The sequence below is a fragment of the Pezoporus wallicus genome, unplaced genomic scaffold (assembly GCF_028554395.1).
Source record: "Pezoporus wallicus isolate ANWC-B61680 ecotype Strahan unplaced genomic scaffold, APGP_CSIRO_Pwel_v1 contig_7293, whole genome shotgun sequence".
NCBI lineage: Eukaryota > Metazoa > Chordata > Aves > Psittaciformes > Psittacidae > Pezoporus > Pezoporus wallicus.
Genome location: NW_026637242.1, coordinates 2,347,031 through 2,359,742, shown reverse-complemented (window position 1 = coordinate 2,359,742; position 12,712 = coordinate 2,347,031). Strand labels below are relative to the sequence as shown.

General features: G+C 41.5%; 1 protein-coding gene across 6 annotated transcripts in view; it reads left to right on the top strand.

Moving 5' to 3' along the window:
- ZNF462 (zinc finger protein 462) overlaps positions 1–12,712 on the top strand; it is a 96,445-nt gene that overhangs the window by 69,922 nt on the left and 13,811 nt on the right. For 5 of the 6 annotated variants that reach the window (XM_057404412.1, XM_057404410.1, XM_057404407.1 and 2 more), the window contains 2 exons: positions 4,590–4,851; positions 10,094–10,230. In XM_057404412.1, the coding sequence (XP_057260395.1) occupies positions 4,590–4,851; positions 10,094–10,230 (399 nt within the window). Of the gene's footprint in view, positions 1–4,589; positions 4,852–10,093; positions 10,263–12,712 lie in introns of those variants that run through there. The other variant, XM_057404413.1, reaches the window with a different exon arrangement.

Here is a 12,712-nt window from a genome sequence, read left to right as displayed (position 1 = left end):
CTCAGTGAGCTGATAATTTTGAGTCCCATTGAATTTGAGAAGCGATTATGTTCCTAGATATCATAGATTCCACTCTTAGTCTTATCTTACGTCTTTAAAAATAATAATAATTATTAGTACATTCCTCTGTGGTTTTGGCCATATATTTTGTGTTTGATGATATTTTTTAGTATAGTAGTGCATCTTGATTTGGTTTTACAAATTTGTTTCTCTCCAGAGGAAACAATTTATCTGCTTCTTTTCTTAATTCCTTGGAAATTTTCTGTCATTCTTTATATAAATCTTCTCTTTATGTGAATGAATTAGGAGAAAATTAAATATAATTCCAAATATTTTCTTAACTAGTCTCCTCTTTTTCTCACAGATTCATAATGTCTTAGGCCTGTACGGTTACTATATTCCCTTCCCCCCACCAAGGCATTTTTAAGCTTTGGTTTTTTGTTATTATTTTATTTTTATATTATCTTTGTTTTCTTCTAATCTTAGGAGCCAAGCATCTCCATTCCTGACTTTGGATATGAGAATGCTGTTGTATATTGAGCATAGATTCTGTGGTTTTTTTAGATCCATAGGTGATGGCAGATATTACTAATTGCTAGCCTTGTTATTCTTCCTCTGCAGGTAGTCTGTAGGTAGACATTTCATGTGAAATCCCAAAATTGAGATTTGCAGCATCGATGCTGTTATTCCAGGCTTTACTACAACAGTTACTGTTAATTTTTGCCTCTTAGCATGACTGTAGGTGTCCTACCTCTTGTATGAGATCATTTATTACCTTGCTTTTGAACAGCAAAGTCTTTCCATTCATTTTGGATAAAATTACTTCTAAAACTGGATCTTGGTCTTTTTGGTGTGGGCTTTTCTTTTTGTTTTTTTTTTTGCTGTTGTTTTGTTTTAAATCAGTCAGGGATAAGTATTCTGATTTTTTTACTTGCATTGCATTTATGAACATCCTTTTTTTTCTTGTGGTATCTTAAGACTGTTAAAAAAATGCAATTTTTTTTTTTTAACATGTAATCAGTACTTCCTGGTGTTTCGTTTTTTTCTTAATTTTCTTCACCTTGGTGTTTTCTTGTTTTACATTACTTGACATAAATTCTCTTAACTCTTCCCTTTGCTTATTTTAAAGTCTTTCTTCTGATTTCTTATTTTGAAGTAGGCTTCTAAGGCCATTTTACATTTTTCAGACATGGAGAGTTAGACCCCATTCCTACTCCAGGCCAAGGTTGCTGACACTTTCCTAGAATGCTCCCAACTGTCTGTGCTTGGGGTGCAGGAAAAAGACTGAGCTAGAACTTGCATTGTGTACAGCCGTGACTCAGTTGTTGATCAGTTCTGAGCGGAAAGGTCTGCTCTCTTCATCCTCCTTTTCTACTCTTACATTCAGGTATCCTCTTGTTAACAGCAGCACCACCAAAAGGTGTTCAGCAGTTTGGTGCACAGCAGCTCAAGGTTTCCATAAGTGCCAAGGCTCTTAAAATACTCAGTCAACAGCAACATACAAACTCAGCCTAGCACTGAAGTATGTGCAGAGCCATTTGAAACTTCAGCCTGCTCTTTCAACAGAACAGAGAAGTGCCCATGTAGAAGTACTCTGCCAGTTTAAGGCAGCACTGTTGCTCCTTGGCTGTGGATTTGTCTCTCTAGTCCTTCTCTTAGGTACTGCTTTTGAAAAATAAAAACTCCAAAATGTCAACCCCATCATCTGTTTCTTATTTGCTGGCAGCGCATTCTGTGCTGTGTGCTGAAATGCACATTTGGACGCAAACTCAAGTCAGTAGCTATCTTTCCACTGCCTTCACTGGTTTTAGAGGGGGCATGAAAAAGTGTGGTTCACAGAAGTCGGTGGAAAACCTCCTATGCCTTTAGTCAGCTTTGGATTCTGTCCGAAGTATTCCTGGTGAAGCTGGGTTTCACCTGCGTATTAGGATAACTGTCTGGCAAACTGATTCCCAGAAACCAACAGAAGCCCTATACACATGTGTTAATCCCGGGTGGTTTTCTTCAGGAAGTGCTAAATCTTGCACTCCAGAAGGATTGCAAAATAATGAAAGCATTTGGCAGAGGAAAAGGGGAAGAATACACAGGCAGAAGTAGGGACATGCATGCAACCATTGTTTGAGTGTAAGACTTTCTGTATAAGCTCTTCAGATGGCTTTTCAAATTTAACTATCTTAATTGTAATGGAGAAATGTACTAAAAATTCTAAGGTAACCAGCATGAATCCTGGTTGAAAGAAGGTAAGAGTTCAAATATTAAAGGTAGAATTTGCTTCTGTCTATTCCTGATGACAAGGAAAGCTACTTTGTGTGTTTTGTTTTTGTCTGTGGGAATAGGCATGTAGCTATCTCCTTTTGCAATTTTCACATATTGTTTCCATAGAGGTGTGTAAATATCTGAATGTTTGAAAGCTGGAATAATAAACACCAGGTAACAGGAAAAGTGAGAAAACCTGAAGTATAGTAGATCTTCCAAACAGCAGGTAAACCTACTTGTTCTGAAAATAACAATTTTTAGACCTGTAACTTTCTTAGCAATGGACATCACTGAAGTTTTGGCTAGGAACCTTGATGATATGATGGAAATTTTTGATCCCTTCTTCCTAAGAAAACAAACAGCTACAAAGTAAACTTTAATCAGTGCCCCAAAGAAATTTTACTAGTACATATACAAAACATACTGTTTCTGTTGCTATGAGCTTCTTTTAGGTTGTCCTGTCCTTGTCAGGAAATCTGACAGTGTTTTGAGCTTTTAGAAGCATGGAACCTGGTAGCCCAGACATCAGGCTACAGACATACATGTCAGCAAATCTGCTCCGAACCATGCATCATTTAGGCTTCAAGGTCCTGTTCTAAAAGAGGGTGAATGCACAGTTGCTGCCTTAGAGGGAGAAGAGACTTCTGCATCTCCTCAGGCCTGTCCAGTGCCAAAGTAAAGTAAGTGGGGGTCTTGTTTCAAACACAAGGCAAAGAAAGCTTTGACATTTGAATAGGTGGAGCTCACTGTGAGCCCTCATGGTGAGCAAACCTGCTGCTGGAGTGATGCACAAGAGGTGATAAATGCTGCATTGTAATCCAGCCTCAGTTTATAGGAAAAAACAAAATCTATTTCATTTATTTTATCAAAATCTTTCATGTCTCTGCCTTTGTCTTTGCTTCACCGCACCAGGTGATAAAGCCAGGGGAGCCCAGAGACATTTATCTCCTGCCTGAGTTTTGTTTATATGTTTGGTTTTGTTTTTTTTTTTTGTTGTTGTTGTTTTTAGTTTGTTTTCCATTTTTCAGTCATGTATAGCCCCCTTCTGTGGTGGTGAGAAAAGAATGAAAGTATTTTACTCATGAAGACAGGTGGAGAAGTCCCCACACTGACTGTTATATAGCCCTGGTTGCCTTTTGTGTCTCTGTACTAATTGGTTAGAATGGATGGTGTTAAGTTCCCATAAGTATGTCTGCTAGAGAATTCCTACATATCTAGCCTTGGGGAATTAAGCTTTGGAAAATGTAGTACCCATCAAAGCAGGAGGTGGCTTGTACAGTTTGTATCCCAACTCCCCCAAACTCCCCTTGTTCCACCCACCCCCCACTTTCTTCCAGAAAGCTTAAGAAAAGAGCCTTTTGTCTTCTTTTCAGGAAAGTTACACTGAAATTTATCTGTGCTTTATTTGTCTGCTTTCATTTGTGCCATTCATCGGCAGCTGTGGGTTTTATAGGACAAAGCAGATGAATTCCTAACCTCCACATTCAAGCAATGTGTTGGGAAAGGTTCAACACCACCCTCCCCCCTCCTTCTTTTTAGGGGGGGGGATCCAACTTAAATATAATAGCTTTCAGTTTTAGTACTGAGACATCCCTGGTGTGTGCTTCTCTACATGCCATTAAAGTGGTGTGACAGTTTTGCTGGATTGTAGAAGGGGTACATCTATACAGACACATCTATGTAAAGGGATCTCATTCTCAGTATGGCAAAAATTAGCATCTTCTAGGGAAATGTGGTTTAGAAGTTTGCTTTATGGGATTTTATGATTAAATATTTTTTTCCCAATAATGACTTCATTTCAAACATCATCAGTTAGTAGAACTTGAATTTGCCTTTTGTAGGTTCTTCAAATGTGATACAGTAAAATTGTATAATTTCTCTAAAGTTAATTTTTGATGTGGGATTCTTAAATAATTGCATGAATGAGTAGGGAAGAGTACCTTTTTTTTTTTATCTCTGGTCTAATTTATGTACCAAACACATAAATACCTGGCAGCATGATTAACATGCTTTACCTTCACAAATTAAAAGTGTCTTAAACCCAGACTTCTTTTTAGACTCTTAATTTAGGTCTGTCATTCCTTTCCTCTCCAAATCAGATCTAAAAAGCATAATTTATACTCATCACAATTTAAATTGTAGAATACAGATCAGATAAGATTAAGGAGTGCCACTCCTCTTTTTCTTAATCCCTTCAGAAAGCTTTTGGCAGATTTAATAACCAGCGTCTTCATCAACTCCTTCTAAAAGCCAGTAGGTGCTGGAGCAGGCCTTAAATCTTTTTAGTTTTGTTGATCCACCTGGAATAACAAATTCCTTCTGTTTCTCTACAGACTCTTCATATTCTGAGCCTCCTGATGTTCAGCAGCAGTTGAACCACTACCAGTCTGCAGCTTTGGCCAGGAACAACAACATCAGCCCAATCCCACTTTCTGGGAGTGCTGCAGGATTGGACAAAACAGAAGCCATCCTTAACTGTGAATTTTGTGAATTCTCCTCGGGTTATATACAGAGCATTCGGCGTCACTACCGTGACAAGCATGGAGGGAAAAAACTCTTCAAGTGCAAGGATTGTTCCTTTTATACAGGCTTTAAGTAAGTACTGTGCAAAACAGATAAACTGAACTCGAAAGGGTTTTTTAGCACTTGAAAAGACTTCTGAGGTCTTTGAGAGCTGGCTATAGCTGTAACAGTAACATGGCCACTGCAGACCAGGGAGAGAAACATAGGAAATGCCATGCCAGATCACAGCAGCATCCATGTAATCCATTTTCCTCTCTCCTACAACAGCTGGTACCATCTGCTGCAGACGAAAGCAGAGTAAGTCCTTGCAGTAGGATTTAGAATCACTGAAATAGAATCATTCAGGTTGAAAAAGACCTTTAAGATCGTAAACTCCAACTGTTAGCGTATCATTGCCAAGTCTATGTCCCTAAGCACCACATCTACATATCTTTTAAATACCTCCAGGGATGGTGACTCAACCACTTTCCTGGGCAACCTGTTCCAATGCATGACAATCCTTTTGGTGAAGAAATTTTTCCTAATATTCAATCTCAAATCTTCTCTGGTGCAGCTTGAGGCCATTTTATTTCATAATATCTCTTGTTACTTGGGAGAAGAGACTGACCCCCACCTCACTGCAACGTCCTCTCAGGTAGCTGCAGAGAGCTCATAAGGTCTTCACTGATCCTCCTTTCCTCCAGACTAAACAACCTCAGTTCCCTCAGCTGATCTTCATCACACTTGCGTTCCAGACCCTTCACCAGCTTTGTTGCTCTTTCCTGGACAGACTCCAGCTCCTCAATGTCTCTCTTGTAGTGAGGGGCCCAGAACTGCACACAGGATTCAAGGTGCAGCCTCACCAGTGCAAGTACAGGGGGATGATCACTGCCTTGGCCCTGCTGGCCACACTATTTCTAATACAGGCCAGGATGCCATTGGCCTTCTTGGCTGCCTGGGCACAAGCTGGCTCATGTTCAGCTCCATCAATCAGCACCCTGGGTTCTTTTCCACTGGGCAGCTTTACAGCCACTGTTAGAATCACAGAACAGAATCTTAGAATATTTAGGGTTGGAAAGCAACTTTAGATCATCCAGTTCCAACCCCCCTGCCATGGGCAGGGACACCTCACACTAAGCTAAGGTTCTGTCCAACCTGGCCTTGAACACCACCAGGGATGGAGCATTCACAGCTTCCCTGGGCAACCCATTCCAGTGCCTCACCATCCTTACAGGAAAGAATTTCTTCCTTATATCCAATGTAAACTTCCCCTGTTTAAGTTTTAACCCATTACCCCTTGTCCTATCACTACAGTCCCTAATGAAGAGTCCCTCCCCAGCATCCTTGTAGGCCCCCTTCAAGTACTGGAAGGCTGCTAGGAGGTCTCCATGCAGCCTTCTCTTCTCCAGGATGAACAGCACCAACTTTCTCAGCCTGTCTTCATATGGGAGGTGCTCCAGTCCCCTGATCATCCTCGTGGCCCTTCTCTGGACTTGTTCTAACAGTTCCAACATGTCCTTTTTATGTTGAGGACACCAGAACTGCACACAATGCTCCAAGTGAGGTCTCACGAGAGCAGAGTAGAGGGGCAGGATCACTTCCTTTGACCTGCTGGTCACGCTTCTTTTGATGCAACCCAGGATACGGTTGGCTTTCTGGGCTGGGAGCGCACACTGAAGGTGGCTCATGTTCATTTTCTCATCAACCAACACCCCCAAGTCCTTCTCTGCAGGGCTGCTCTGAATCTCTTCTCTGCCCAACCTGTAGCTGTGCCTGGGATTGCTCCCACCCAAGTGTAGGACCTTGCACTTGGCATGGTTAAACTTCATAAGGTTGGTATCAGCCCACCTCACAAGCGTGTAAGGATCCCTCTGGATGGCATCCCTTCCTTCCAGCATATCAACCGAACAAGCCTGTAGAATTGCATGGAATTACTAATGCCCCAAACATAGGACCCAGCACTTTGACTTGTTGAAACAACTCACACAAATGGCTTTAGCCCATGGATCCAGCCAGTCCAGATCCCTCTGCAGAGCCTTCCTACTCTGCAGCAGATCAGCACTCCCACCCAGCTTGGTGTTGTGTGCAAACTGACTGAGGGTGCACTTGATCTCTTCTTTCAGATCATTATCAAAGACACTAAACAGAACTGGCCCCAGTACTGGGTCCTGGGGAACACCACTTGTGCCCATCTGCCAAATGGATTTAACTCCATTCACCACCACTTTCTGGGCCCCAGCATCCACTGGTTCCTGTTTTTTACTCAGCAAACAGCACACCTGTCCAAGCCATGAGCAGCCAGTTTCTCCAGGAAAATGCTGCAGGTGTCAGAGGCTTTTCTAAGGTCTGGATAGACAATATCCACAGCCTTTCCCTCATCTGCTAATCAGGTCACTTTGTCATAGACGGAGATCAGGTTGGTCAAGCAGGACCTGCCTTTCTCAAACCCATGCTGACTGGGCCTGATCAGCTGGTTGTCCTGGATGTGCTGCATGTTGGTACTCCAGATGATCTGCTCTATAACCTTTTCTGGCACCAGTCAACTGGGACCTCCCTGTTTAGCCAGCACAGCTGATAAATGGTGCAAAGTCCCCTCAGTACTTTTGGGTGGATCCCATTTGATCCCTTATACTTGTGTGTGTTTAGGGTGTAGAAGGTCACTGACCATTTTGCCTTGGATTATGGGGCCTTCATTCTCCTTCCCATTCCTGTCTACCAGCTCAGGGGCCGGGTACACAGAAAACAGCTAGTCTTCCTATTGAAGACTGGGGCAAAGAAGGTGTTAAATACCTCAGCCTTTTCCTCATCCATATCACTGTATTTCTACCTGTGTCAAGTGAAGGATGGACGTTCTCCTTAGTCCTTTTTTTTCTAATACATTTATAGAAACATTTCTATTGTGTTTTATGGCAGTAAGCACATTTAGTTCTAGTTGGGCTTTGACCTGTCTAATTTTCCCCCTGCATAACCTCACAACATCCTTGTAGCCCTCCTGAGTTTCCCGCTCCTTGTTCCAAAGGTCACAAACCCTGTTTTTTCTCCCTGAGTCCCAACCAAAGGTCCCTGTTCAGGCAGGCTGGTCTTTTTCCTGCTGGCTCATCTTTTGGCACATGGGGATGCCTGCTGCTGTGCTTTTAAGCATTCCTTCTTGAGGAATGTCCAGCCTTCCCAGACTCCTTTGTGCTTCAGGGCTGCGTCCCAAAGAACTCTGTCAGCCAGTCTCCTGAGCAGGCCAAAGTCTGCCCTCTGGAAGTCCCAAAGCAAGAGTTCTGCTGATCCCTCTCCTTACTTCCCCCAGAACTGAACACCAATCATTTCATGACCGCTGTGCCCCAGACAGCTTCCAACCATCACATCACCCAAGTCCATCTCTGTTTGTGAACAGCAGGTCCAGCAGGGCACCAAGTTACTTGCTGAAGGAAATGGTATAGGTAGTACTTTTTCCTCACCGGACACAGTAAGAGTGCTGTCCTTATCCTCAAGTGTGAAAATTTCTCTGCAAAAATAAGGTCATTTCCTGGTGCAACCAGTGTGAAGCATGGGATAATCAGGTGTTCTAGGGAGACAGGAGAGTTTACATCACCTCTCTGAAGAAACCTCTCTTATGTAATTTTATTTCTCCCACTAACTATCTAGGTTAAATGCAAAGTATTCTCTGGCATATTTGATGACATATAGAGACGTTTCAGAAAATTCAGTTGGATGTGCAAAGTTTAAAAACAGTGCTGTGTTTGTGTGTGTGCATGTTTTTAGCTGCTGTTCAGTAAGGGAAAAATATGCACCTGTGCTGTTCCTCATTTCCTCCTGATATGCTGGACCCCCAGGCACAACACCCTCAGCTGACATTTGAGGTCTCTAAGTTTTTAGGAGACTGGTGATGGTAAGCAGTAAGGCTGGATAAAGGGGAGTGGTTCTGTTGAACAGAATGTTGAGCACAAACTAAGAGAATCTACAGAAGAGGAACCTGTAGTTATATTTCTCTAGCCTCTCTTGCTACCTTGCTACCTTAATGGTAAAATTTGCTATTGTAACAGTAAAATGACTGCTGCTGCTGAACCCAAGACAGTCGTGGTTGCTATTTATCTAGAAATTGCCAGGTCCATTTAATCTGTTCGTATCTGGCAAATGCCGTTTTCTTCTACCTTGATGAAATAAAATAATCTTAAGCAATATTTAAAAGCATTCATAGTTGCATAAGGGAGAAGTGTTCTTTCAGGTGATGTTTCATTCAGGAATTAAGTCTTGTTTTTTTTAGAGAAGCACAGTATGTTTTCTGTCTTTAAGAAGGGGGAGGGGAGCAAAAAGCCACATACCAATCCCCTCTTCAACTCACCATAGAAACTTAAATGCATGGAAGGATTCACTGAAGTTGGTAGAAATACACCTGTAGAATTCAGTGATCATTGGGTTGGGCCCAAAGCCAGTTGTGTTAGTAAGTGCTTTGTGTTCAAGCTAAGAGCCTTGAAGAACTTCAAAGAGACTAACTACTCTAGTTCATTGTGGTGAGGTCCTTAGCTTTTGCAAGCTTTACCACTGCTTTAGAAAAAAAATGACCAAGTCACAGACACCTCTCCTTTCACTGTTGAGCTTGTGGTTATAGGTGTACAGTTAATTTCCTCTGTTTGCATGTCTCTTGAAGCTTTTAAGTGTGAAGCCAGTGTAATGCCAGCATGATTTTTTTTGCATGTGTAAAAATACTATGGAGTATTCATTCATTCCTCCACATTAATAAGTACAGTATTCTTAGTCTTGGGTTTTCAGATCCTTATAGGTGATGCTTTAAAACTTAACTACTCAGAGCCAAACTTACTGTGAACCTAAGTCTGTTTTGTAACCTGGATTTTAACATTTTAACTGATTTTGGACTTTTTCTACAAAGACAGAGGTGGTTGAGGATGTTACCTGCCTCCAGAAATAAGTCTGTCCTCTCCCATGCAAGTCCAGAATAGTTGATAGGTTTTGTTCAACTTGCTAAAAATTTAATCTTTGCCAGAGAAAGTACACTGAATATTTCAGCCTGAAGAGTAATAATGAGCATGAAAGATGGGAATTCTTTTGCTATCTTAACCATAGCAATGTGACTATAGAGCAACTCATGCAAAAGAATATCTTGTCAGAATCAGTGTTTGTTACTTGAGGATACAAGCCTGCAAATACCTCTGCTCATGTGTTACTCATGTGAGTAGCCCCACTGAAATACCATGTGGCACTGTGAAGATAAGGCTGAGTGCTATCTGTACCATTTTACACAACACGTCCTTTATAGAGCTATGACACTTCATCGTTCCCTGCACACCTCCTCTGACTGCTTCCATCTCTCCCTCCTGTTTCACAGATCTGCTTTTACTATGCACGTGGAAGCTGGGCATTCAGCAGTTCCTGAGGAAGGACCCAAAGACCTTCGCTGTCCTCTTTGCCTATATCACACCAAATACAAACGCAACATGATTGACCATATAGTACTGCACAGAGGTAACAATATCTGCGTATGTGTCTGTATCTGATGAGGGGACTGCTGAACAACACCTTTGTCTTTCAGACTAAATTTTCATCTCTCTGTACACAAGGACAAGTATGTTGAATAAGTCATCAGCCCTTGAGTATCTTTTGTTTAATTTCTAAATGATGCATCTTATTTATTTACTGTAAAATTCAGTGCTGAAACAGAGCAGCTTGAAAATGGTTTTTAAGCTTTTTCTCTAGAGAAGTCATCAAACACCTGTTTAGCAAAAGTTGCCCAAAGCTGCAGCTCTGAATTAGTGCAGAGTTGTTTCCTGCTTATGTTCTTGTTATAGTAAAGGCCTTGCTATCATAAACTCTGTGACAATTTATATCACTAAACATAGAGGCCTCAAAATATCCCTTGATTACTTGCTTGAATTTTTTCTCTTTAGTATTCTTAGGGTCAAAACAAGAATTAAAATATTTTTGTTTTCCTTTAAGACACCTTTTCTATCTTTACCTTTCCTGTCTTGATTTTAAAGACAGCTAGAAGTAGGATTAGGAATTTCTATGTTCTATTAACTGCAGGCTTGCTAGCTCAGAAGAGACAGCTGTTTGGTCTCTCTGGGCTGGGATTCCTGCCCATAGCTATCACACTTGATGCTTGTAGATGGTCTGTTGGCTGCCGAAATCCAAACCCATGTGTTGGGATGGCACTCTGCCTGCTCGCAGGTTGGGCAGAGTTTCACAGTAGGGTATTGGTGGTGAGCAAACACAAGTTTTGCATGCCATCTTTTTCCTGGAGGAGATCCTGGTGTGACAAGCACTATCATAATTCCATGTAACATACCGCTTTCCAGTGTTGGTAGCTTAAAGTCCTTCATGTACCAAAGCAGTGAGGTTGGCAGAGATCATCTAAGTTTCTATCTGCTAGCAGGGCTATTCTGAGGGAACATCTGGGAAAAATGACCTGTCAGTGATTCAGAAAGCACATTACAAAGCTGCCTTATTTGGTTGTAAGAGTTTGGCAGATGCTTTAGCTTTTGCTTCCTGTCTTTGAAGGTGTTGCTGTGTCAGTTTTGCCCAGCTTCAGACTAATACTCCAGAATTAGCTCACTTCAGAGGAGTGGAGGATTTAGTTAACCCCTGTGCAGGGGACCATGCAGTTCCAAGTGCTGCTGAGGTGTGCTCTGTTTTGTGGCTGTGCCAGGGCTCCTGTGGAAACTGACAGACCTTTAAAATACGTATAGACAGGCTGAGGGAGAACTGGATGGGCCTAGTATGGGTCTTTTCCATCATGCCTAGAATTGACTTTGGAAATGTCCAGTTGCAGAAGTGAAGACCACTTCATGAGCTCAGGCAACTGTACTGCCTGTACAGAGATGTTTCTGACCAATTTCAAGGAGGTGCTTAACCTCCTGGGTAAGTGAAACTGTGGATCTGTTCTTTTGTAGAGCTGTTGCTTCAGTTGCACAAACCAAATCTCAAGCCTTTGTACTGCTGAAACAAAGCTGATAGCAAAGGACATAATGGAGAGGTAAAACAGAGTAAAAGAGGTTTTAATGTAAAGCTGATAATCTCAAAGGTAACTGCGGGAAGGACAACGATTTTCTCTGGCATCAAGCTTCCAGGTAATAAAAGAAATAGGGTCCATCCTCAAAGTCCTTTCTAGTGCATATATCCAGCTAAAAACCGCTCTACCATTGTGTTTAAGTGTGTGACAGCTGAAGCAGACAATTTTGGCAAGATTTAACATACACTGAAAGAAACACTGTGGGATGGTGAATGTAGTCTGAGATAGCCTGCCTTTTTTTATAGCCATTACATTGGTAAAACAAGGGCAGAGCCCTGAGCTGTTGTCCAGGAACATTAGTTTTGACATAGATGGAGTGATGCAGTGTGTAAAATAGTGAAGGATTTGATCCATTCATAGTTAACGTTCCTCCTATGTAAAAAGACATGTTTACGGATATGTGACTCTTACATTACTTCCAAGTTGTTACACCCCTAACCCTTGGTGAAACAGCATGTGCTTGAAATGGAGAGTATATATTTCCCTCTTAATAAGTGGCTACAGAAGCCACCGTCAGGTTAGAATTTTTTGTTATGTTTACTTTGCTTTTCTTGTGTTATTGTGCTGCCTTTGATTTGGGGAGTGTTGGTGTGAGTGTGAGATAATAGGTTTTGGTAATCTGAATTAAGGAATGTTGCATTACTCCAGACTGGTAGATAAAAAGGTTTGTACTTTCTCATGTTTTAGGTTTTTTAATCAGTGCCAGGTGCTAGAGGAAAAGTGAATTTTCAAATATATTAATTAGTATTTCTCTTTTTGAAAACTTCACTTGAGTTTTTCACTTTTGAAGCCAGCGTGTCACTTATTTCAGTGAGTTCAAAAGCACACAGCTGCAAAAACCTCGCAAAAAGTCTCCTTATGACCTCAGAATAATAGCTTTAAATTCTGTTGTCTCTTAGACCGTATTCTCCCCTCCTGTTTTACCACCCTGAACAGCCA